Source organism: Eleutherodactylus coqui, chromosome 2, assembly GCF_035609145.1.
Source record: "Eleutherodactylus coqui strain aEleCoq1 chromosome 2, aEleCoq1.hap1, whole genome shotgun sequence".
NCBI lineage: Eukaryota > Metazoa > Chordata > Amphibia > Anura > Eleutherodactylidae > Eleutherodactylus > Eleutherodactylus coqui.
This window is the reverse complement of record NC_089838.1, coordinates 331287059-331314093: the sequence shown is the minus strand read 5'-3', so window position 1 is coordinate 331314093 and position 27035 is coordinate 331287059. Positions and strand designations below refer to the sequence as shown.

Sequence of the window (27035 nt, the reverse complement as noted above, 5' to 3'; positions counted from 1 at the left end):
GTTATTGCATTGGGAAGGGTCTTTCCCTTCTTTGTGCATTAGGGTGATGTGTGCTTCTTGTGATTGTTTCGGAAGCGGCGCTCCCTTCAGGATAGCATTAAGTGTGAGCCTTAAATGAGGTAGTAAAGACTGTAGTAAAGTTTTGTAGTAAAATATTGTTAGGCCATCAGGTCCTGGGCTCTTACCACTAGGGAAGCTATTTATGATCTCCATAAGTTCTTCTTGGCTTATCGGAGTTACTAAGTCTTCGATTATTCAATTCTAAGCGCAAAAGAATTAGCGTTCAAATTTTACGTACGAAATCTAATTCACTTTTCAATGTCATAGAAACTTGAAATTTGGCACGAGCATTGATTATGTCATAAATAGAAAAAGCTAATGGGTCCCAACTCGATTATTCAATTCTAAGCGCAAAAGAATTAGCGTCCAAATTTTACGTACGGAATCTAATTCTCTCACTTCTCAATGCCATAGAAACTTAAAATTTGGCACGAGCATTGATTATGTCATAAATAGAAAAAGCTAATGGGTCCCAACTCGATTATTCAATTCTATGCGCAAAAGAATTAGCGTCCAAATTTTACGTACGGAATCTAATTCTCTCACTTCCTGAAGTCATCTATATACTGTATTAAATGAATGTCTGTCTGTCCTTTATGCATTACTACACCATTCATCCAATCGTCATGAAACTTTGGGAAGTTGTTGAGTACACTCCTGGGAAGATTACTGGCATAGTACATCTATCCTACGATAGGTGGTGCATGTGTGAGCATCGTCGACAGTTATGCCCTCCAGACAAAGATCGTTTGATTTTCATCTCAAGCACGAAAGCAAAAGGCATTACGAGCAAGCGTGTTCAACTGCAAAATGATGCATCTGCTGAACGTTTCACAAGATAATTGCTGGATATTGAGAATGCTGAGGTAACATGAAAGCTGTGCTGTGATTGGTTGCTATTTCTTATACTGCTGAGGTAACATGAAAGCTGTGCTGTGATTGGTTGCTATACATTATACTGCTGAGGCAACATGAAAGCTGTGCTGTGATTGATTGCTACTTCTTATACTACTGAGGTTACATGAAAGCTGTCCTGTGATTGGTTGCTATATATTATACCGCTGGGGTAAAATGAATGCTGCGCTGTGATTGGTTGCTATTTTTATATTGCTGAGGCAGAATTAAAGTTGCGCTGTTATTGGTTGTTATTTCTCTTACTGCTAAGGTAACATGAAAGCTACGCTGTGATTGGTTGTTATATATTATACTGCTCAGGTAACATGAAAGCTGTGCTGTGATTGGTTGTTATCTAGATATATAAAAACGAATGTATGTATGTATGTCTTCACAGCAACGCGCGACGGGTAAGCTAGTTTTATATATATATATATATATATATATATATATATATATATATATATATATATATATATATATATATATATATATATATATAGACTAGCCGATATACCCGGCTTCGCCCGAGTTAATTTGGTACTGGTGCTTATCTGGTGTTCACACAGAAAATCTTATTAAGTCGTGGTTACTTTAGAGATACCGGGAAAAACATATGTTCACTATTTTGCATGGTTCATTGCGTTACCCAGGAAACACCACGTGGAGGTAACCATGCGACGTTTCCTTTATATAAAATGACATCGGGAAGTGAGAGAATTAGATTACGTACATAAAATTTGGACGCTAATTCTTTTGCGCTTAGAATTGAATAATTGAGTTGGGACCCATTAGCTTTTCATATTTATGACACAATCAATGCTTGTGCCAAATTTCATGTTTCTATGACATTGGGAAGTGAGAGATTTAGATTATGTACGTAAAATTTGGACGCTAATTCTTTTGCGCTTAGAATTGAATAATCGAGTTGGGACCTATTAACTTTTCCAATTTATGACATAATCAATACCTGTGCCAAATCTCAAGTTTCTATGATACCAGGAAGTGAAAGAATTAGATTCCGTGCGTAGAATTTGGGCGCTAATTGTTTTGCGCTTAGAATTGAATAATCGAGTTGGGACCCATTAACTTTTCCTATTTATGACATAATCAATGGCCGTGCAAAATTTCACGTTTCTATGACATCAGGAAGTGAGAGAATTAGATTTTGTACGTAAAATGTGGACGCTAATTCTTTTGCGCTTAGAATTGAACAATCGAGTTGGGACTAGAGATGAGCGAGCACCAAAATGCTCGGGTGCTCGTTGCTCGAGTCCAACTTCCCGCGATGCTCGAGAGTTCGTTTCGAGTAATGAACCCCATTGCAGTCAATGGGCGACTCGAGCATTTTTGTATATGACCCATGCTCAGCTAAGGTTTTCATTTGTGAAAATCTGCAAAACCCAAGAAAGTGATGGAAATGACACAGAAACGGATAGGGCAGGCGAGGGGCAGCATGCAGGGCTGCATCTCAGGTTCCCAGGTCCCACTATTAAGCCACATTAGCGGCAATAGTGCCCCAAACCCCCCCCCCCCTAACAATTTTTACTTCGGACAAACCCTCATTAGTAAGCCACACCTTAGCTAAGCACCACACTACCTCCAACTAAGCACAATCACTACCTGCGGGACACACCGCTGCCTCTTCTCCTGGGTTACATGCTGCTCAACCCCCCCGCATGACCCTGCGTCTGCAGTGCACACCAAAGTGTCCCTGTGCAGCCTTCATGTTACACGCTGGCTGCATAGCCACACCAACCTCTTGTCTATTTATAAGTGCGTCTGCCATGAGGAGGAACCGGAGGCATACACTGCAGAGGGTTGGCGGGGCCAGGCAGCGACCCTCTTTAAAAGGGGCGGGGCGATAGCCCACAATGCTGTACAGAATCAATGACAAATCCAATCCTGTGCCACCTCCTTCAGGAGCTGCAAACGTGGGCATAGCAATGGGGAATCCATGTGCCCACACAGTATTCATTCTGTCAAGGTGTCGCATAGTTCAATCGAGACTGCAAGGGGAAAGCCGTCTGCACTCCGCCCCCTACCCAAGTCAGTCAGTGTCTTTGTGCCAGACAGGTCAAACACCGCGATGGGAACTAAGTGTGCACCAACAGCATAGGTGGGTTCTAGGCAACCCAAGACATGAACAATAAATAAATCTGAGCCGCCAAACATGGCAGACTTGCACCGCGCCCACGACATAGGCCTCGGCCCACAGCTTCAGCAATCGTAGGCAGGAAGTAGACTTTCACTGCACCCAGGACATAGGCCTCTGCACAAACCCTCAGCAATCGTGGGCCTAGAGCAGACTCCAATGCTAGCGTAGCTGTGAACGTCTCATTAGCGCTGTATTGCTCCTGTAGTTTGTCCCAATGCAGTGCCCCGGATAGTAGAGCTAACGTCAGATGAAATACAGGTGGGCTTCGGCCCACACTGCATGCCCCAGTCAGACTGGGTTTTTTTATAAATAGACACAGGCAGGTACAACTCCCCTATGGGAAGTCTGTGTGGACCCACAGCATGGGTGGGTTCCAGCAAGCCACCAGCGGTACATAAATAAATCCCATTGCAGTGCCCTGGACAGCTGAGCTAACGTCAGATTAAATACAGGTGGGCTTCAGCCCACACTGCATGCCCCAGTCAGACTGGGTTTTTTTATAAATAGACACAGGCAGGTACAACTCCCCTATGGGAAGTCCGTGTGCACCCACAGCATGGGTGGGTCCCTGGAACCCACCGGCAGTACATAAATAAATCCCATTGCACTGCCCTGCACAGCTGAGCTAACGTCTGATTAAATACAGGTGGGCTTCGGCCCACACTGCATGCCCCAGTCAGACTGGGTTTTTTTATAAATAGACACAGGCAGGTACAACTCCCCTATGGGAAGTAAGTGTGCACCCACAGCACGGGTGGCTCCCAGGAACCCACCGGCGGTACATAAATATATCCCATTACAGTGTCCTGCACAGCTGAGCTAACGTCACATTAAATACATGTACGTTGAACACCGCGATGGGAACACTTAGTGCACCCATAGTATTCACAGACCCCTGTAATACTCCTGTAGCAAAGGTATAAGCTGACCCCTCTAACAGTTATGATGCAGAAGTCTAGGGAGACCCTATTAACACTTCTGTAGTAATAGTATAGAGGGACCCCAGTAACATTTCAGTAGCAGCAGTTTAGGCAGAGCCCAGTATCCGTTACATTTCAGTAGTAACAGTATCGACAGACCCCTGTAACATTTCAGTAGCTGCAGTATAGGCAGAGCCCAGTATCAGTTACATTTCAGTAGTAACAGTATCGGCAGACCCCTGTAACATTTCCGTTACAGCAGTATAGGCAGAGCCCAGTATTAGTGGGATTTCAATAGTAAGAGTATAGACAGATAGACAACACCTATGTGGAAAAGCTAGTATTTTCTGAGACAAGAGAGGGGCGTTTGATTGCAATGAAAAGGATATTCAAGGTACTGAAAGTCTGCACTCCCTATCTCCAGCTGAAATATGGAAAGGCTTCATTCATATGTTTTCTGTTGTCCATTTCAAAGTGTTAGCAAATAGAAATCCAAGTTTCCGGCTACTACCACGCATCTTTCTTAGGAATTACCAAAGATGATAAGTAAAGGCCTCATCATCAGTCAGTCCAAAATCATTCAGGGAGTATGTGGTTCTCAGCTGGCCTGCTTCCACCAAGGATCGGTGCCTGCTGCAACTCTGTCCCTTGCACTGCTGGGATGCTGTGTTCTATAGTCACCTGTATTCCAACCTCAGCTGTACGCTTATCTTTGGACTTAGCAGTACCAACAAGTTGGAAGCCACCATTGCTCTACCAGTCGGCTGAAAGCTTCAGCTAGGGATAACGGACTACTACGCGGTTTTATTTAGTTGGTTTTCGGAATGTGGCCAGGATGAAGTTGTGGAGTGTGGACATAGTAGCACGGTTTTATTTAGTTGGTTTTCAGAATGTGGCGGGGAAGGGTGAAATTCTTGGACTGCCGCTAGACGGACCACTGCAAAAGCATTTGCCAAGAATGTTTTCATTGTTGGAGGAGGAGGAGGGGGATGTTTTTGAGGCAGTACGTGTCCTGTCCAGGTGTCCATGGTTATATGCACCTTCCCAGTAACCGCGTTGCTGAAAAATTGTCGCGCCTGTGGACATAGTAGCGTGGCCTCGCCGCCATCATGCCTTTGGAAAACCTCCGTTTCCGCAACCCTGTAACATAGCAGTAGCAGCAGTATAGGCAGGGCCCAGAATTAGTAACATTTCAGTGGTAAGATTATGGACAGACCCCAGTAACATTTCCGTAGCAGCAGTATAGGGAGTGCCTAGTATTACTAACGTTTCAGTTGCAGCAGTATAGACAGGCCCCAGTAACATTTCCGTTGCATCAGTAGGACAGACCCCATTAGCATTTCAGTAGCAACAGTAGGGACATACCCTAGTAAGATTCCATAGGCAGCAGTAGGGACAGACCCCAGTAACATTTCATTTGCAGCAGTATAGACAGACCCCAGTAACATTTCAGTAGTATAAGTATAGACAGACCCCAGAAACAGTTCAGTAGTAACAGTAAGACAGACCCCAGTAACATTTCATTTGCAGCAGTATAGACAGACCCAGTAACATTTCATTTGCAGCTGTATAGACAGACCCCTGTAACATTTCATTAGTATAAGTATAGACAGACCCCAGTAACAGTTCAGTACTAACAGTAGGGCGAGACCCCAGTACCATTTCATTGGCAGCAGTAGGGATAGACCACAGTAACATTTCAGTAGCAACAGTATAGACAGACCCCTGTAACATTTCAGTTGTATCAGTAGGAACAGACCCCTGTAACATTTCATTTGCAGCAGTATAGACAGACCCCAGTCACATTTCATTTACAGCAGTATTGACAGACCACAGTAGCATTTCAGTAGTAGTAACAGTATAGACAGACCCCTTTAACATTTCTGTAGCAGCAGTGTAGGCTGACCCCAGTAACATTCCATTTGCAGCAGTATAGACAGACCCCAGTCACATTTCATTTACAGTAGTATTGACAGACCCCAGTAACATTTCAGTAGTAGTAACAGTATAGACTGACCCCTTTAACATTTCCGTAGCAGCAGTGTAGGCTTACCCCAGTAACATTCCATTTGCAGTATTATAGACAGACCCCAGTCACATTTTATTTACAGCAGTATTGACAGACCCCAGTAACATTTCAGTAGTAGTAACAGTATAGACAGACCCCTTTAACATTTCCGTAGCAGCAGTGTAGGCTGACCCCAGTAACATTCCATTTGCAGCAGTATAGACAAACCCCAGTAACATTTCATTTGCAGCAGTATTGACAGACAACAGTAACTTTTCAGTAGTAGTAACAGTATAGACAGACCCCTTTAACATTTCCGTAGCAGCAGTATAGACAGACCCCAGTAACATTTCATTTACAGCAGTATTGACAGACCCCAGTAACTTTTCAGTTGTAGTAACAATATAGACAGATCCCAGTAACATTTCTGTAGCAGCAGTATAGGCAGAGCAGCACATTAACATTTCTGTAGCAGCAGTGTAGGGAGAGCACAGTATTTGTAACATTTCAGTAGTAGCAGTACAGACAGACCCCAGTAACATTTCCATAGAAACATTATGGGCAGAGCCCAGTATTTGTTACATTTCAGTAGTGGCAGTATGGACATGCCCCAGTAACATTTCCGTAGCAGCAGTATAGGCAGAGGCCAGTATTAGTAACATTACAGTAGTAACAGTATACACAAACCAAGGTAACATTTCAGGAGCAGAAGTATCGGCAGACCGAAGTTACATTTCTGTTGCAGAAGTATAGGCAGAACCCTCTAGCATTATGTGGCAGAAGTATAAGTAGGCAGAACAGAGTTACATTTCTGTAGCAAAAGTGTAGGCCAACCCCAGACACATTGGTGTACCATGAGTGCAGGCGAAGCCCATAAAAATTAATTGGATTACATTGTAGGCAAAGGCCCAAAAAATTGGTGTACCAACAGTACAAATGTACCCCAGAAAAATTGCCCATGCCCAACCCAGAGGGCAGGTGAAATCCATTAATCGCTTAGCTTACTTTGTAACTAGGCCTGGAGACAGCCCAGTTAAAATAAAAATTGGTTCAGGTGGAAGTTTCAATGCTTTAATGAGAATTGAAAAGTTTAAATATTGTTTACAAAAGTTATATGAGCCTTTTGGGCCACAGAAAAATTGCCCGTTCGGGGTGATTACGTGAGCTTTCAAGGGGAGGAGCAGGAGGAGGAGGATGAATATCATACACAGATTGACAAAGATAAAGGTCCCCATTTTTTACGGTGATAGAGAACAATGCTTGCATCCGCGGTTGCAGCGAAAATAATCTTTAGGTACCGCTGCTGTCCGCTGGTGGGGAATAGAAGTCTGGGGAAATCCAGGCTTTGTTCATCTTTAGGAGTGTAAGCCTGTCGGCACTGTCAGTTGACAGGCGGGTACGCTTATCCGTGATGATTCCCCCAGCTGCACTAAACACCCTCTCTGACAAGACACTAGCCGCAGGGCAAGCAAGCACCTCCAGGGCATACAGCGCGAGTTTGTGACACATGTCCTGCTTTGACACCCAGTAGTTGTACGGAGCAGAGGCGTCATGGAGGACAGTCGTATGATCAGCTATGTATTCCCTCACCATCCTTTTACAGTGCTCCCTCCGACTCAGCCTTGACTGGGGAGTGGTGACACAGTCTTGCTGGGGAGCCATAAAGCTGGCAAAGGCCTTGGAGAGTGTTCCCCTGCCTGCGCTGAACATGATCTCCGTGCCTCCCCTGCTACTTGGCCCTCGGAACTGCGCCTTCTGCCACTAACGCTGTCGGATGGGAAGTTTACCATCAGTTTGTCCACCAGGGCCCTGTGGTATTGCATCACTCTTGAACCCCTTTCCTCTTCGGGAATGAGCGTGGAAAGGTTCTCCTTATACCGTGGGTCGAGCAGTGTGTACACACAGTAATCCGCAATGGCCAGAATGCATCTAACACAAGGGTCACAAGAAAGGCATCCTAACATGAAGTCAGCCATGTGTGCCAGGGTACCTGTACGCAACACATGGCTGTCCTCACTAGGAAGTTCACTTTCAGGATCCTCTTCCTCCTCCTCCTCCATAGGCCATACACGCTGAATGGATGAGAGGCAAGCACCATGGGTACCCTCTGCAGTGGGCCCAGCTGTCTCTTCCCCCTCCTCCTCCTCAGGCTCCTCCCCCTCCTCCTCAACGCGCTGAGATATAGACATGAGGGTGCTCTGACTATCCAGCGACATACTGTCTTCCCACACCTCCGTTTCCGACTGCAAAGCGTCAGCCTTTATGCTTTGCAGGGAACTTCTCAACAGGCATAGCTGCGCTGAGAGACATTGCTGGATGAGGCCGAGGACAGCGGAGGTGAGGGTTTTGGTCCAGGCCAGGAGTCGCTCATGCCTGTGTCATGAGAGGTGGGTTGGATCTCAGTGGCAGGTTGGGGCCCAGGGGGAGAGGCAATGGCACAACCCGGAAACGGTGAACGGCCTTCGTCCCACCTTGTGGGGTGCTTCGCCATCATATGCCTGCGCAAGCTAGTGGTGGTGGCTCCCCAGCTTATCTTGGCGCGACAAAGGTTGCACATGACTGTTCGTCGGTCGTCCGCGGTCTCAGTGAAAAACTCCCACACTTTTGAGCACCTTGGCCTCTGCACGGTGGCTTGGCGCGAGGGGGTTCTTTGGGAAATAGCTGGTGGATTATTCGCTCTGGCCCTGCCTCTACCCCTGGCCACCCCACTGCCTCTTCCAACCTGTCCTGCTGCTGCAATTGCCTCCCCCTCTGAAGACCTGTCCTCAGTTGGCTTATCACAGCAGTTGGGGTCAGTCACCTCATCGTCCAGCGGCTCTTCCTCCGAATCCTCTGTGCGCTCCTCCCTCAAACTTACTGCCCTTACTACTGCCTTACTGATAGACAACTGTGTCTCATCGTCATCGTCCTCCTCACCCACTGAAAGCTCTTGAGACAGTTGCCGGAAGTCCCCAGCCTCATCCCCCAGACCCCGGGAGCTTTCCAAAGGTTGGGCATCGGTCACGACAAACTCCTCCGGTGGGAGAGGAACCATTGTTGCCCAATCTGGGCAGGGGCCCGAGAACAGTTCCTGGGAATCTGCCTGCTCCTCAGAATGTATCATTTTCATGGAGTGAGGAGGCTGGGAGGAAGGAGGAGCAGCAGCCAGAGGATTCAGAGTTGCAGCAGTGGACAGCGTAGAAGACTGGGTGGTCGATAGATTGCTGGATGCACTTTCTGCCATCCACGACAGGACCTGCTCACACTGCTAGTTTTTTAATAAAGGTCTACCACGTGGACCCAAAAATTGTGATATGAAGCTGGGGACCCCAGAAACTTTCCTCCCTCCTAATCCCGCAGCAGCCGGCTGCGATTCACCAGGACCAGGAACTGGATCTATGCCCGCACCCTCACGTGGAACTCCACGTCCTCGACCGCGTCCACGTCCTCTACCGCTACCCCTACCCCTCAGCATGGTGGATTAAGAATCGAGCTGACACTGAGCGGTGTAAAAATTTTTGTGAATTATTGCCGCGCAGTTGGTGGCTGCCAGTGGTTATATAATGCAAAATGAAGCCAGAGATAAATTATAAGGAAGGATGCAAGCAGGACTAGCTGTGCAATATGCAATTGTGATGCACCTGAAGTCCCACAGGCCACGCAGTGATATGCACTGGGTCTCAGGCAGCCGTAAAAAGGATTTCTTTTTGTTAAAGAAATATATGTGCGTGTGTATGTGTTATATATATTACACACCCTATCCAAATCAGTTTCATTAGCCTGAGGTGGGGTCCATAAAAGACCTGAAAGCTTGCTTTCACGTCATATATTTTTCTTAGCCATTAAAAGGTATCCTATCTGCAAGATTAATGAGATTACTTGGTTTCTCTCAGTGGGAACAATCACATAGCTAACACCCATACACATGCTCACTGGACTCACCCAAGTATTCAGATATTCTCAATTAGTCACTACCAGATGCCTTTGGAAGCTTTTGTTCCACAAGCGTAAAGGATTGGGCATATTGAAATCCCATTACTTCTTGCCTCAACATTGCCATTGGAAAGGCGAGACTCCCACGTAGACACTTAATGGTCAGCTGGTTTTGTTGAAATTGGCAACCTCTGCCAATGTTCATCTAATGAATATGGCCAGCATAGGCCTTATGTTGTACTTTTTTGCTAGAGTTCTTTCCTGGGTTTGGTGAAAGATTAAGAATCAGAGACTCTAGTGAATGAACCTTGTTTTAGTTATTATATTTTATAGGATCCACATCTGCTTTCCTGTTAACACTATGGCTGGTATTAACCTCTTAACGGCCATCCATATGGCTTTTAATGGCCTGCGGCAGCGGGTTATGTATAGAGGAGGATCATGTGGCAATCTCAATCCATACATCGTGGGCGTTGGCAATTTCTTACAGCCGACACCCAGCAGCGACATCTCCAATTAGCCAAGCGGCTGATCGGAGCTGTTAATCCTTTAAATGTCACTGTCCATTCTGATTAGTCCGCAGGGAGCCATGTGGGTATCATGGTAGCTGGGGGCCTTCTGAAAGGCCCCAGTGCTGTCATAGCAGAAAGCCTATCAAGCCCTGTGTGGTGGCTTGATAGATTGCCTGCCGATTGCAGTATGATGTAATGTTATGGCATTACATGATACTGCATTACATGATCCCCTCTTGAGACAAAGAAAAAGTAAAAATAAGATCAGTAAAGTTTTACTAATTAAAAAAAAAGTAATACAATTTTTTAAAAATGCCATATTTATTGTTACCATGCGGCAGTTGCAGTGGCTCCTCCAGGGCCGGCGGTGTGCTGGTGGCTCGCGCCACCATGCTCGCGCACATCAGTGAGTGTAGCTGCCATGCATGAGCTCCCTTTTCGTGTGCTGTTTGGAGTTGGCTGCCTCTCTCTCTCCACCTCTGGGCGGAGGCTTTGGTTTAAAAGTCTGGAAGTGACTGCAATCACTTCCAATTATTGGTTTCTTTCAGAGAGTTAGCTAGTCTGCATCTGAAGGTCTCCTGCTTCTGTCTGCTTTTTTTTACTATCTGCCGGGTTTTTCCATCTGCCTCTGTATTTTCAGTATCGATTGGTGTTGGTATTATCATTTGCCTTTCCTGTCGGTATTCTACTTATTCCACCCAGGTACGCCAGCATCCCTTCCGTGGTCCCTAGATAGTGTAGGGACCGCTGCCCAGTTGCCCGCCTGGGGTTGGCCAGGAGTGGAGGCAAGCAGGCAGGAACAGGGGTTGTGTGTAATATCTAGGGCAACCCAGGCTGGCGTATCCAGGGTAGTATACCATAACCCGTAACATAATAACTGGCCCTTAAGATTTCCCAGCGAGTTTTGGTTTTTGCTCTCCAATGGAGGCTATGAGTACCCTCGCAAGTCAGTTGCAGGGTTTAGTGGGCGTAATCCAAAACCTGTCCGGTCGTATGGTGGCCCAGGAGCAGCGGGAGTTAGTGCATGTTTTGCTGCCCCTTCTATTTCTGAGCCCAAGTTTCCTCTTCCCGAGATGTTTTCAGGGGGGAGGAGCAAGTTTTTTTGTTTTCCAGCATGCATGTAGATTGTACTTTCGGATGTGGCCTGGCTCATCCGGCTCAGAGTCCCAGAAAGTGGGATTGATTATATCCTTGCTTCGGGATTCCCCCCCAGACATGGGCCTACTCCTTATCCAAGAGTTCGGGTTGCCTGCAGTTAGTTGATTTATTTTTTCAGGAACTTGGAGGTATTTTTGATGAGCCGGACCGTGCGGGGTTGGTGGTTTCTCATCTCATGTCTCCACGTCAGGGGTAGAGGACTATTGCTCTAAATTTAGACAGTATGCGGGTGAAACCTCTTGGAATGATGGTGCCCTTTGAGACGTGGTTTTGTCGGGGCTGTCTTACGCTATCAAGGATCTGCTCGTTTCCCATCCCGCACCTGCGACACTCAATGATGCGATGGAATTGGCAGTCAAAGCTGACAGGAGGCTGAGATCTAGAAAAGAGGAACGTCAGGCCCGCAAAGCTAGGGAATCCAGCAGACCTGCTCCCACTTCTTCTATGCCAACTTCTTGTGCCGAGCCTATGGAAGTGGACCAGCTTAGTCCCAAGGAACGGCGACCGTTCCGGATGGCTCAGCATCTCTGTCTCTATTGTGGGAAAGCTGGACATGGGGTAGCGACCTGTCCTCAGAAGCGGATGCAACATCAGCCTAAACCAACGGAAGAACATCAGATCCTAGGCTACTGTCGGGAGGGTTGCCTAGGATCACAGGTACTCCCTAAGTTGTTGTTGCCTTTGGCTTCCGGAATTTCACTCGGTCCGGTCAAGCTTTTATTGATTCAGGGGCTGCTTTGATTAGTTTAATTTTTGTCAGACCTTTGATGACTGAATTCTTGGCATTAAGGATTCCCATACGCTACACTAGTATTGATTCTACCCCTCTGGCTGCAGGTGTTGTACAATGGAGGACTCCCATTTTACAGTTCACTGTGGGTGTTCTCCATTCTGAAAATCTGTCGTTCCTAGTAATGGAAAGGATGTCTGTTTGATGTACTGCTTGGTGTGCCCTGGTTGGGACCGCACAATCCCCGATTTGATTGGTCCACTCGAGAATTGACACATTGGTGGCCAGGCATGTCTCGGGAGATCCGTGACTTTGTTAAGGGATGCTCTGTCTGTGCATGCAGTAAAAGTCGTCGTCGTCGTCCGGAGGGGCCCCTGAGACCGTTACCAATGCCGTCTCGTCCGTGGTCGCATTTATCAGTTGATTTTATCACCGATCTGCCTGAATCTCAGAATAAGAAGCTACCTTCTCCTATAGAGTTTGCCAAGATTTTTGTAAAAGAAATCATTTGTCTACATGGGGTTCCCGAGAATATTGTATCTGATCGTGGGGTTCAGTTTGTTGCGCAATTCTGATGAGCCTTCTGTAGGAACCTGGGAACGTCTCTTTCCTTCTCGTCAGCATTTCACTCGCAAACTCATGGTCAGACTGAGCGGAATAACCAGGATTTAGTGCAATATTTACGGTTGTTTGCTAGCAAAAAGGCTCATCAGTGGGCAGAATTCCTGCTGCTGGCAGAGTTTGCGCCAAACAACCATACTTGTTCCTCCACTGGGCTGTGTCCATTCCGTTGCGTATATGGTCAGCATCCTCGCTTCCTTACAGCTATGTTACGGCAGTCTGCCCCCCGAGCGCCAAGTGGGGTGCCCTGATCTTCCCGCACCCCACTGTCCCTGCCTACTTGCCTTGGCCCTGGCTAACCCCAGGCGGACAACTGGACGGCGGTCCCTGCGCTGGCTAGGGACCTGGCGGCTGACAAGCAGGAAACTACCTAATGGGGGGAACAGAGTGCCGACAGGGGAGGCAGATGAATCAGACCAACAAAACTTACAAGGCTGGAGATGGACCTCACAGGCAAACTGGCAGGGTGCTGGATAGCAACTAGTGCTGACTGGGGCAGACTAGATTAGAGGCAAACAGAACCAACAAAAACAGACTTAGTATTAAGGGACCAGAGGGAGCTGACCCACAACTAGGGACTGGCTGAGGAGAACCGCAGACAGACTGGCTAGGTGCATGCAGAACCAATAACTGGCAATGAGCTCACTTCGCTGCCAGTCTTTTAACCACAAGGTTCCGCCCAGGAGCGGAGAGTGGGAGGAGGCAACTCCGCCCACTGCTGTATAAGAACGGAGGAGGGCGGGCGGCACCCTACGGGCGGACACGCCCATGCCGCCGCCCACAGCTGCTGGGATAACCTCGACACAGGGCTCCAGGCCACCGGAGCCGACGCCGGAGCGACGCGCCGCGCTGTATGGTAACAAGCTATTTCTGTGCTGTCTGCCTATCCTGCGGCTGATGTCACCACAGATGCGCTGCAGGGAGTATGGAAGGTAGTGCAGAGGAATCTGGAAGCAACGAGGGCTCGAATGCAGTTGCGTAGTGGGAGGAGTCTGTCAGTGTCTGAACCTTACAGGATGGGACAGAAAGTATATTTGTCTTCTAAAAATCTCAAATTGAAGGTTCCGTCCTTGAAACTGGCACCGCGTTACGTGGGTCACATTGTCATCACGCGTGTAGTAAATCCGCTCGCTTATGAACTTGATTTGCCAGCTTGATTTGTTCATAGGGTCTTTCAAAAGTCATTATTGAAACCTTTTGTCCCTTCGTTTTTTTCATCTGCCTCAGTGTTTTCAGTATTGTTTGGTGTTGGTAATATCATCTGCCTTTCCTGTTTGTATTCTACCCATTCCACCCAGGTACACCAGCATCCCTTCATCGGTCCCTAGATAGTGTAGGGACCGCCTTCCAGTTGCCCGCCTGGGTTTAGCCAGGAGTGGGGGCAAGTAGGCAGGGACAGGGGTTGCGGGTAAAATCCAGGGCAACCCGGGCTGGTGTATCCAGGGTAGTATATTGTAACATTTATTATGAAAGAAATTAAATAATAAAACAAAAAATACATGTTTGGTATTACCTCGTCCATAAAAGTGCAATCTATCAAAATAATGCATTATTTACCCCACACAATGAAAAAAAAGAGCGCCAGAAATGCGTTTTTGGTCATCCTATCTCCAAGAAAAAATGTGATAAAAAGCGATCAAAAAGTTGTATGTATTCCAAAATGTTAGCAACACTAACTACAGGACGTCCTGCAAAAAATTAGCCCTTGCACAACTATGTTGACGAAAAAAACAAAAAAAACAATTGCGCACAGAAGTAGTATAGCAAAAAAACAAAAAACTATATGTTTGGTATTGAAGTAATGGTACTGACCCCTAGAATAAAGTTGTCATTTTTGTTGCAGTTTGTGCGCCGTAGTAACAAGACGCACCAAAGAGGGCGGAATTTCATTTCTTTTCCATTTCTCTCCACTTAACATTTTTTAAAAGCTTTTCAATACATTATATAGTACATCAAGGACTTAGTCAGACAAGCGTTTTTTGATGCGCATTTAGTTGCATGAAACACGCAAAACGCATGCTTCAAAAATTCATGTGACCGAAGTGAGTGTCGCGTTTTAAATTTGCACTTATTGTGTGATCACACGATGGCAAAATTCGAAACCTAAAGTTCAGTGCCATCTCTATCCCCTCCTGCGTCTGTGACAGCTGCACCAGGGAATTCCTTGGATGTGGAACCCTTGGATGCTGTCACATCCTGGGCTTTCAACCTGTGGTCAATGGGGCTGGCGGCAGCAGCACCATTGAGAACATACAGAGAAGATTGCGATCTTCTGCCACAGCTGTGGCTGAGGATTTCTTCATCTCCGCGGGGAGTCCCCTCATCACTGAATACTGTGACAGCAATGTTCAGAGACAAGTGGACTCCCCGCGGGGATGAAGAATTTCCCTGTCACAGCTGTGGCACAGGAGCGCAATGTTCTCCCATTGCTTTTAATGGGGCCATTGCTATTGCAGTCCTATTGAAAGCAATGGGAGGAGAGCAAGCCCTGCAGGGATTTTCAGAGAAGGGCTTTAAATGTAAGCCATTCCCTGAAAATCATCCGTAGCATGTGTAAAAAAAAAAAATAAATAAAAAAAAAAAAAAAAATATATATGTACTAGCTAATATACCCGGCTTCGCCCGAGTTAATTTGGTACTGGTGTTTATCTGGTGTTCACACAGAAAATCTTATGAAGTCGTGCTTACTTTAGAGATACTGAGGAAAAAAATATGTTCACCATTTTGCATAGTTCTCTGCGTTACCCAGGAAACACCACGTGGAGGTAACCATGCAACGTATCCTTTATATAAAATGACATCAGGAAGTGAGAGAATTAGATTACGTACAAAAAATTTGGACACTAATTCTTTTGCACTTAGAATTAAATAATGGAGTTGGGACCCATTAGCTTTTCCTATTTATGACATAATCAATGCTCGTGCCAAATTTCCTGTTTCTATGACACCAGAGAGTGAAAAAATTACATTCCGCACGTAAAATTTCGACGCCAATTCTTTTGCACTAAAATTAAATAATCGAGTTAGGAACTATGAACTTTTCCTATTTATGACAAAATCAATGCTCGTGCCAAATTTCACGTTTCTGACACCGGAAAGTGAGAGAATTAAATTCTGTACGTAAAATTTGGACGCTAATTCTTTTGCGCATAGAATTGAATAATCGAGTTGGGACCCATTAACTTTCCCTATTTATGACACAATTAATGCCCGTGCCAAATTTCATGTTTCTATCACATTGGGAAGTGAGAGATTTAGATTATGTACGTAAAATTTGGACGCTAATTCTTTTGCGCATGGAATTGAATACTGGAGTTGGGACCCATTAGCTTTTCCTATTTATGACATAATCAATGCTCGTGCCAAATTTCCTGTTTCTATGACACCGGAAAGTGAGAAAATTACATTTCACACGTAAAATTTAGACGCTAATTCTTTTGCGCATAGAAATAAATAATCGAGTCGGGACCCATTAGCGTTTCCTATTTATGACATAATCAATGCTCGTGCCAAATTTCCCGTTTCTATGACATGGGAAAGTGAAAAAATTACATTCCGCACGTACAATTTCGACGCCAATTCTTTTGCGCTAGAATTGAATAATCGAGTTGGGACCTATGAACTTTTCCTATTTATGACATAATCATTGCTTGTGCCAAATTTCACGTTTCTATGACACCGGAAAGTGAGAAAATTAGATTCCGTACGTAAAATTTGGACGCTAATTCTTTTGCGTATAGAATTGTATAATCAAGTTTGGACCCATTAGCTTTTCCTATTTATGACATAATCAATGCTCGTGCCAAATTTCCTGTTTCTATGACACCGGAAAGTGAGAAAATTACATTCTGTACGTAAAATTTGGACGCTAATTCTTTTGCGCTAGAATTGAATAATCGAGTTGGGACCCATTAGCTTTTCCTATTTATGACATAATCAATGCTCGTGCCAAATTTCCCGTTTCTATGACACCGGAAAGTAAAAAAATTACATTCCGCACATACAATTTCGACGCCAATTCTTTTGCGCTAGAATTGAATAATCGAGTTGGGACCTATGAACTTTTTCTATTTATGACATAATCAATGCTCGTGCCAAATTTCACGTTTCTATGACACCGGAAAGTGAGAAAATTAGATTGCGTACGTAAAATTTGGACGCTAATTCTTTTGCGCTAGAATTGAATAATCGAGTTGGAACGCATTAGCTTTTCCTATTTATGACATAATCAATCCTCGTGCCAAATTTCGAGTTTCTATAACACCGGGAAGTGATAGAATTAGATTCTGTACGTAAAATTTGGACGCTAATTCTTTTGCGTATAGAATTGTATAATCGAGTTGGGACCCATTAGCTTTTCCTATTTATGACATAATCAATGCTCGTGCCAAATTTCCTGTTTCTATGACACCGAAAAGTGAGAAAATTACATTCTGTACGTAAAATTTGGATGCTAATTCTTTTGCGCTAGAATTGAATAATCGAGTTGGAACGCATTAGCTTTTCCTATTTATGACATAATCAATGCTCCTGCCAAATTTCGAGTTTCTATAACACCGGGAAGTGATAGAATTAGATTCTGTACGTAAAATTTGGACGCTAATTCTTTGGCGCTTAGAATTGAATAATCGAGTTGGGACCCATTAGCTTTTCCTATTTATGACATATTCAATGCTCGTGCAAAATTTTAAGTTTCTATGGCATTGGGAAGTGACAGATTTAGATTATGTACGTAAAATTTCGACGCCAATTGTTTTGCGCTAGAATTGAATAATCAAGTTGGGACCCAATTACTTTTCCTATTTTGGAGATAATCTATGCTTGTGCCAAATCTCATGTTTCTACGACATCGGGAAGTTGGAGAACTTTTGGCGAGTCAGTCAGTGAGTCAGTGAGTGAGTCAGTGAGTCAGTGAGTCAGTGAGTCAGTGAGTCAGTGAGTCAGTCAGTCAGTCAGTCAGTCAGTCAGTCAGTCAGTCAGTCAGTCAGTCAGTCAGTCAGTCAGTCAGTCAGTCAGTCAGTCAGTCAGTCAGTCTGTGAGTCAGTGAGGGCTTTCGTCTTTATATATATAGATGTATGTATGTATGTGTATTAGAGATGAGCGAACGTACTCGTCCGAGCTTGATACTCGTTCGAGTATTAGCGTGTTCGAGATGCTCGTTACTCGTAACGAGTACCACGCGATGTTCGGGTTACTTTCACTTTCATCTCTGAGACGTTAGCGCGCTTTTCTGGCCAATTGAAAGACAGGGAAGGCATTACAACTTCCCCCTGCGACGTTCAAGCCCTATACCACCCCCCTGCGGTGAGTGGCTGGCGAGATCAGGTGTCACCCGAGTATAAAAAATCGGCCCCTCCCACGGCTCGCCACAGATGCGCTCTGACATACGTTAGGGAAAGTGCTGCTGCTGGTGCTGCTGCTATAGGGAGAGTGTTAGGAGTATTTTAGGCTTCAAGAACCCCAACGGTCCTTCTTAGGGCCACATCTAACCGTGTGCAGTGCTGTGGAGGCTGCTTTGTGCAGTGTTGCACTTTTTTTTTTTTTTGGTATATCGGCCGTGCAGAGCATTGCGCCCTGCAGTAATACTCCAGGGACAGAAGTGCTTAGGCAGGGACAGAAGACATATTGATTGAATATAGGCAGTGGGCCTTTGCAAAAAAATTTGGGGCAAAAATCCATTTGGCCTGCCTGTGACTGTGCTCAGTGTTCTGGGTCTGTGCTGGGTGTAGTAGTTCTACAAAATCACACGCAGCCAGCTAAGTGTTACAGCAGGCTTGCGCCAAATTATTTCCTGGCGTTCCGTAAGCGAAGTCAGCCTCCAACCACAGGCCAATAAGCGGCACATTTAATTACAGCGTTCTGTTTCTGCATTACTGGTAATAGAGCATGCTGAGGGGTAGGGGTAGGCCTAGAGGACGTGGACGCGGCCGAGGACGCGGAGGCCCAAGTCAGGGTGTGGGCACAGGCCGAGCTCCTGATCCAGGTGTATCGCAGCCGACTGCTGCGGGATTAGGGGAGAGGCACGTTTCTGGCGTCCCCACATTCATCGCACAATTAATGGGTCCACGCGGTAGACCTTTATTCGAAAATGAGCAGTGTGAGCAGGTCCTGTCGTGGATGGCAGAAAGTGCTTCCAGCAACCTATCGTCCACCCACAGTTCAGCGCCGTCCACTGCTGCAACTCAGAATCCTCTGGCTGCTGCTCCTCCTTCCTCCCAGCCTCCTCACTCCATTACAATGATACATTCTGAGGAGCGGGCAGACTCCCAGGAACTGTTCTCGGGCCCCTGCTCAGATTGGGCAGCAGTGGTTCCTCTCCCACCAGAGGAGTTTATCGTGACTGATGCCCAACCATTGGAAAGTTCCCGGGGTCCGGGGGATGAGGCTGGGGACTTCCGGCAACTGTCTCAAGACCTTTCAGTGGGTGAGGAGGCCGATGACGATGAGACACAGTTGTCTTGCAGTGAGGTAGTAGTAAGGGCAGTAAGTCCGAGGGAGGAGCGCACAGAGGATTCGGAGGAAGAGCAGCAGGACGATGAGGTGACTGACCCCACTTGGTTTGCTACGCCTACTGAGGACAGGTCTTCAGAGGGGGAGGCAAGGGCAGCAGCAGGGCAGGTTGCAAGAGGCAGTGCGGTGTCCAGGGGTAGAGGCAGGGCCAGACCGAATAATCCACCAACTGTTTCCCAAAGCGCCCCCTCGTGCCATGCCACCCTGCAGAGGCCGAGGTGCTCAAAGGTCTGGCAGTTTTTCACTGAGAGTGCAGACGACCGACGAACAGTGGTGTGCAACCTTTGTCGCGCCAAGATCAGCCGGGGAGCCACCACCACCAGCCTCACCACCACCAGCATGCGCAGACATATGATGGCCAAGCACCCCACAAGGTGGGACGAAGGCCGTTCACCGCCTCCGGTTTGCACCGCTGCCTCTCCCCCTGTGCCCCAACCTGCCACTGAGATCCAACCCCGCTCTGAGGACACAGGCCCTACCGTCTCCTGGCCTGCACCCACACCGTCACCTTCGCTGTCCTCGGCCCCATCTAGCAATGTCTGTCAGCACAGAGTCCAGCCGTTGCTAGCGTTAGTGTTTGAGCGCAAGTACGCCGCCACACACCCGCACGCTCAAGCCTTAAACGTGCACATAGCCAAATTTATCAGCCTGGAGATGCTGCCGTATAGGATTGTGGAAACAGTGTCCTTCAAAAGTATGATGGCGGCGGCGGCCCAGCGCTACTCAGTTCCCAGTCGCCACTACTTTTCCCGATGTGCCGTCCCAGCCCTGCACGACCACGTCTCCCGCAACATTGTACGCGCCCTCACCAATGCGGTTACTGCCAAGGTCCACTTAACAACGGACACGTGGACAAGCACAGGCGGGCAGGGCCACTATATCTCCCTGACGGCACATTGGGTGAATTTAGTGGAGGCTGGGACAGAGTCAGAGCCTGGGACCGCTCACGTCCTACCCACCCCCAGAATTGCGGGCCCCAGCTCGGTGCTGGTATCTGCGGCGGTGTATGCTTCCTCCACTAAAGCACCCTCCTCCTCCTCCTCCAGCCGTGCTGAAACTACTCAGCTTAGGAGAGAAGAGGCACACAGCCCACGAACTGCTGCAGGGTCTGACAGAGCAGACCGACCGCTGGCTGGCGCCACTGAGCCTCCAACCGGGCATGGTCGTGTGTGACAACGGCCGTAACCTGGTGGCGGCTCTGCAGCTCGGCAGCCTCACGCACGTGCCATGCCTGGCACACGTCTTTAATTTGGTGGTTCAGCGCTTTCTGAAAAGCTACCCACGCTTGTCAGACCTGCTCGGAAAGGTGCGCCGGCTCAGCGCACATTTCCGCAAGTCCCACACGGACACTGCCACCCTGCGCACCCTGCAACATCGGTTTAATCTGCCAGTGCACCGACTGCTGTGCAACATGCCCACACGGTGGAACTCTACGCTCCACATGTTGGCCAGGCTCTATGAGCAGCGTAGAGCTATAGTGGAATACCAACTCCAACATGGGCGGCGCAGTGGGAGTCAGCCTCCTCAATTCTTTTCAGAAGAGTGGGCCTGGTTGGCAGACATCTGCCTGGTCCTTGGAAAGTTTGAGGAGTCTACCCAGGTGGTGAGCGGCGATGCTGCAATCATTAGCGTCACCATTCCTCTGCTATGCCTCTTGAGAAGTTCCCTGCAAAGCATAAAGTCAGACGCTTTGCGCTCGGAAACAGAGCCGGGGGAAGACAGTATGTCACTGCATAGTCAGAGCACCCTCCTGTCTATATCTCAGCGCGGTGAGGAGGAGGAGGAGGAGGATGATGAGGAGGAGGGGGAAGAGAGCTTGGCCCACTGCTGAGGGTACACATGCTGCTTGCCTGTCATCATTACAGCGTGTATGGCCTGAGGAGGAGAAGGATCCTGAAAGTGATCTTCCTAGTGAGGACAGCTATGTGTTGCGTACAGGTACCCTGGCACACATGGCTGACTTCATGTTAGGATGCCTTTCTTGTGACCCTCGCGTTACACGCATTCTGGCCACTACGGATTACTGTGTGTACACACTGCTTGACCCACGGTATAAGGAGAACCTTTCCACTCTCATACCCGAAGAGTAAAGGGGTTCGAGAGTGATGCTATACCACAGGACCCTGGCGGACAAACTGATGGTAAAATTCCCATACGACAGCGCTAGTGGCCGAAGGCGCAGTTCCGAGGGCCAGGTAGCAGGGGAGGCGTGGAGATCAGGCAGCATGTACAGCACAGGCAGGGGAACACTCTCTAAGGCCCTTGACAGCTTTATGGCTCCCCAGCAAGACTGTGTCACCGCTCCCCAGTCACGGCTGAGTCGGCGGGAGCACTGTAAAAGGATGGTGAGGGAGTACGTAGCCGATCGCACGACCATCCTCCGTGACGCCTCTGCCCCCTACAACTACTGGGTGTCGAAGCTGGACACGTGGCCTGAACTCGCGCTGTATGCCCTGGAGGTGCTTGCTTGTCCTGCGGCTAGCGTCTTGTCAGAGAGGGTGTTTAGTGCGGCTGGGGGAATCATCACAGATAAGCGTACCCACCTGTCAACCGACAGTACCGACAGGCTTACACTCATCAAGATGAACAGAGCCTGGATTTCCCCAGACTTCTCTTCTCCACCAGCGGACAGCAGCGATACCTAAGCAATACGTAGGCTGCACCCGCGAGTGGAAGCATCGTTCTCTATCCCCATCAAAAACGGGGACCTTTTTGCTTCATCAATCTGTGTATTATATTCATCCTCCTCCTCCTGCTCCTCCTCCTGAAACCTCACGTAATCACGCCGAACGGGCAATTTTTCTTAGGCCCACAAGGCTCAGTCATATAACTTTTGTAAACAATGTTTATACGTTTCAATGCTCATTAAAGCGTTGAAACTTGCACCTGAACCAATTTTTATTTTAACTGGACTGCCTCCAGGCCTAGTTACAAATTAAGCCACATTAACCAAAGCGATTAATGGGTTTCACCTGCCCTCTTGGTTGGGCATGGGCAATTTTTCTGAGGTACATTAGTACTGTTGGTACACCAATTTTTGGGGGCCCTCGCCTACAGTGTAATCAAATTAATTTTTAGCCCACCTGCATTACAGCTGACGTTACATCAGCTGTGTTGGGCACTGCAATGGGATATATTTATGTACCGCCGGTGGCTTCCTGGCACCCACCCAGGCTGTGGGTCCACAGGGAGTTGTAACTGCATGTGTCCACTTCTAAAGAACCCCAGTCTGACTGGGGCATGCAGTGTGGGCGGAAGCCCACCTGCATTAAACATGACATTATTACCTCAGCTGTGATGGGCAATGCAATGGGATATATTTATGTACCGCCGGTGGGTTCCAGGGAGCCACCCATGCTGTGGGTCCACAGGGAGTTGTAACTGCATGTGTCCACTTCTAAAGAACCCCAGTCTGACTGGGGCATGCAGTGTGGGCGGAAGCCCACCTGCATTAAACATGACATTATTACCTCAGCTGTGATGGGCAATGCAATGGGATATATTTATGTACCGCCGGTGGGTTCCAGGGAGCCACCCATGCTGTGGGTCCACAGGGAGTTGTAACTGCATGTGTCCACTTCTAAAGAACCCCAGTCTGACTGGGGCATGCAGTGTGGGCCGAAGCCCACCTGCATTAAAGATGACATTATTACCTCAGCTGTGATGGGCACTGCAATGGGATACATTTATGTACCGCTGGTGGGTTTCAGGGAGCCACCCATGCTGTGGGTGCACACGGAATTCCCATTGCGGAGTTGTACCTGGCTGTGACTATTTATAAAAAACCGCGGTCTGACTGGGGCATGCAGACACCTTGACAGAATGAATAGTGTGTGGCGCATAGGTTCCCCATTGCTATGCCCACGTGTGCAGCTCCTGATGGCAGTGGCACAGGATTATATTTCTCATTGCTTCTGTACAGCATTGTGCGCTATCGCTCCGCCCCTTTTAAAGAGGGTCGCTGCCTAGCCGTGCCAACCCTCTGCAGTGTGTGCCTGTGGTTCCTCCTCATGGCAGACGCACTTATAAATAGACATGAGGGTGGTGTGGCATGAGGGCAGCTGAAGGCTGGGCAGGGACAGTTTGGTGTGCGCTGTGGACACTGGGTCATGAAGGGGGGGGGGGGGTTGGGCAGCATGTTACCCAGGAGAAGTGGCAGCGGAGTGTCATGCAGACAGTTATTGTGCTTTGTTGTTGGGAGGGGGGGGGGCACTCTTGCCGCTATTGTGGCTTAATAGTGGGACCTGTGAACTTGAGATGCAGCCCAACATGTAGCCCCTCGCCTGCCCTATCCGTTGCTGTGTCGTTCCCATCACTTTCTTGAATTGCCCAGATGTTCACAAACGAAAACCTTAGCGAGCATCGGCGATATACAAAAATGCTCGGGTCGCCCATTGACTTCAATGGGGTTCGTTACTTGAAATGAACCCTCGAGCATCGCGAAAAGTTCGTCTCGAGTAACGAGCACCCGAGCATTTTGGGGCTCGCTCATCTCTAATGTGTATGTATATATATATACACACACATACACACATACTCATCTCTCTGCTACTGCTGGGCTCAGGCATGTCTAGCCGCTTGGTCCTCCTGCACTGTCTGATTAGCTGAGAATTCAGCCAATCACAGGCAGTGCTCAGCCATTCATTGAATGACAGCTGAGTGCTGCCTGTAACAGCAGCCAGGGGTTTCACATCCAAGGAATTCCCTGCTGCATCTGTCAGAGTCGCAGCAGGGGATACCGATGGCACTGCACTTTATGTGCGAATTTTAGTTGCGTTTTGCGATGCGATGTCCTATTTTATACAGGTGCAATTTTTTTGGTTACTAAGGGGTGAAATAATATATTCATGAGTGGTTTATTTACGTTATGGATGGCAGCATCACTATGGCTGGTATTATATTAGCACTATGGGTAGTAATATTTAGCCCTATGTATTTACATTAGGCTGCATTCTTCACTGTGTTTTGGTGTATTCTGTGCCTTCCCATCCCAGCCTGTTTGAATAGGTGGAATCGATATTCAGATGGAACCTTGATAAAGCCATTAACTTTAATTAGTCAAATGAAGACCCAAGGCACAAACTTTAGTCTCAGTCTGACTTGGCTTCTGTAGAGGAAAATGATCCGCACCAATCTATGGGTAAAACCTTCATGCTTTATTGAAATTTCAGATAAAAGTTGCTCTAAGCAGTTGCCCAACCAAACATACTAGCAGATGTCCTGCTATGAGTAAGAGCTCAAAATGTGGAAGCATGGTAAGGCTGCTGTTGAGAGCTTGTTGTACCTGAAATTCCAATGAAGCATTAAAGATTTTATCGATGGATTGGGGCTGATTATTTCCCTCTACTGATTAATTCCGCTCATGGAATCTTTCCATGGACTTGGTTCATCTCATTTGTGAAGACTTGGACAGTGATTGTGGGTGAGCACCACTTTGTTACATATTTTACTGATATGCTTTCTGTTTTTCTGGCATTTTTGAAAGACACAATATTGTAGTTGACCAAGTTACAATTTCTTCCAAAATTGATGGAAACAAACTACTAGCATGTCAAACTGAGAGCAGTTAGTACCTTCGGCCTATGTTTGTCTACCAAAAGGGGTTTTTCCACAACTAAAAACTGCTTAACAACCACTGTCCAATGTTTGATTCAGACGGTCACTGGTATGACCAGTGATTGGCTGCAGCAGTCACATGTCCTGGTCAGCAGAAACCAGAAAGTACAGAATGGTTGTGAAGCAATTTTAAGTTGTGGGAAATCCCCTTTACAGTCAACGGATCCATTCAGGGCTTCATCTGAGTACAATTTTGATTATTCAGTGAGAATCCTGAACTGTAAAGGCAGAGCAAGTAATGCTTGTGTGAACCACCTAGTCCTTCCACGAGAATAATGAAAATGACACTTTAAGAATTATTTAGTACATGGGCTACATATAACATTTGTAAAATAATGTAATTTGATTTGGTCTCCTATAGGAGGTTGAGCGTGAAGAGGCCAGGCATTCATGTCAGAGAATTTATAAACCTCCTCAGACAGAATCCGTGTATTTTAAGAAGAAATACAGAATTAATGGCCCTCAGATTGCACGTGTGATTCCCAAGGTACATTATTTGTGATGAATCTAGCGACTCTCTTGTAAGTCTTTTTTCTACAAGCAGTTTTAGAGACTCTAAATATACAATATAAAAAACAAAATTAAAACATTGAAGTAAACTTTGTAAAGGCTGCTTATTTTTGCGGATTATCTGACCATTGTAATTAGATGTGCTGCAAATGTTGCAAAGTTTAACTTAATTCCCAACATGTAACAAAAACGTTCTGGTGCGCAGTTTCTTTGCCTTTTAAATGGCTTAAGATAACTTGTTACATAAAGTTATCCCAGTTAAGTAAATCTCTGCTCAGCTATACATCCAGTTCACTTTCATATTTTACTATACTTGTTTCAAAGACAAAAAAGGGGCACGTATGCAGTTGCAAGAAAATATAAGTGAACCCATTGGAATCTCCCTGATTTATGCACAGATTACAAAAAAAATGTGATTTGTTATCCAAGCCAGAATTATTGCCAAAAACTATGTACAGAGTAATAGTTTTACCACTCGTGTCTTTTTATTGAGCACAATGAGTAAAATTCACAGTGCAGTTAGAAAAAGTGAACTTTTAAGTTTAATAACTTGTAGATTTAACGGCATTATGTGTTTTACCTGTTATGCAAAGAGTCCAGCCATGGCTCATAGCACAGTGTATGGCAGTGGTGATCCCGCATGCACCCCACTGGTCCATTTCTTTAAATGGGAACACTGGACATAGCTGAGTTATCTCTGGCAGTCCCATTGAAGTGAATGGAGAAGTGGTGTGCATGCACGGCCATTAAACACTTCAAGACAAGCTGCGGCTGGACTCTCTGCAGACAGGTAAAACCTGCCATAAGACTGACATTTAAGGGCTCCCACCCACTGGCGATTTTTTTTCCTTTGCGTTTTGCGTTTTTTCTCAAGAGCAATTAGTATAGAATGTGTTCCTGTCCACTGGTGTTTTTTTTTTTTGGTCCGTTGCAATTTTTAACATAGGAACTGTCAGTTGCATATGTGTCCTTATTTTTCTCTTAATGCACCCATGAATGTCAATGGAAATTAACGGAAAAGGCGCGAAAATGCCGCAAAAAACGCCGTGAAAAATGCGCCAAAAGTGTGCAGAAAACGCTGCGTTTTTCACGCACGAAAATCGCAAACGCCAGTGGGTGGGCGCCCTTAGGCCAAGAGTGACTTGACCATTCTATTTTAAGTATTTAGTCGATTACTTCTGTGCTTTGGGTCATTGTCTTATTACATCACCCAATGTCTCGTCAGCTTGACGTCACAGACCATCTTAACCCCTTAGTGACCAAGCCTGTTTGCGCCTTAATGACCAGGCCAAATTTTGCAAATCTGACACATGTCACTTTAACATGGAAAAACACTAGAAAGGTTTTGCATATCCAAGTGATTCTGACATTGTTTTTTCGCCACATGTTGTACTTCATTTAGGCAGAAAAAAAAGACCGATAGAAT

The 27035-nt window shown here is 46.7% G+C and overlaps 1 protein-coding gene across 1 annotated transcript in view; it reads left to right on the top strand.

Annotated features, from left to right (window-relative positions):
* The window catches only part of LOC136613053 (NACHT, LRR and PYD domains-containing protein 1b allele 2-like), a 517886-nt gene that overhangs the window by 479684 nt on the left and 11167 nt on the right, over positions 1 to 27035 (top strand). The window contains exon 10 of the mRNA XM_066593875.1: positions 25461 to 25586. Within this exon, the coding sequence (XP_066449972.1) occupies positions 25461 to 25586 (126 nt within the window). The remainder of the gene's footprint in view (positions 1 to 25460; positions 25587 to 27035) is intronic.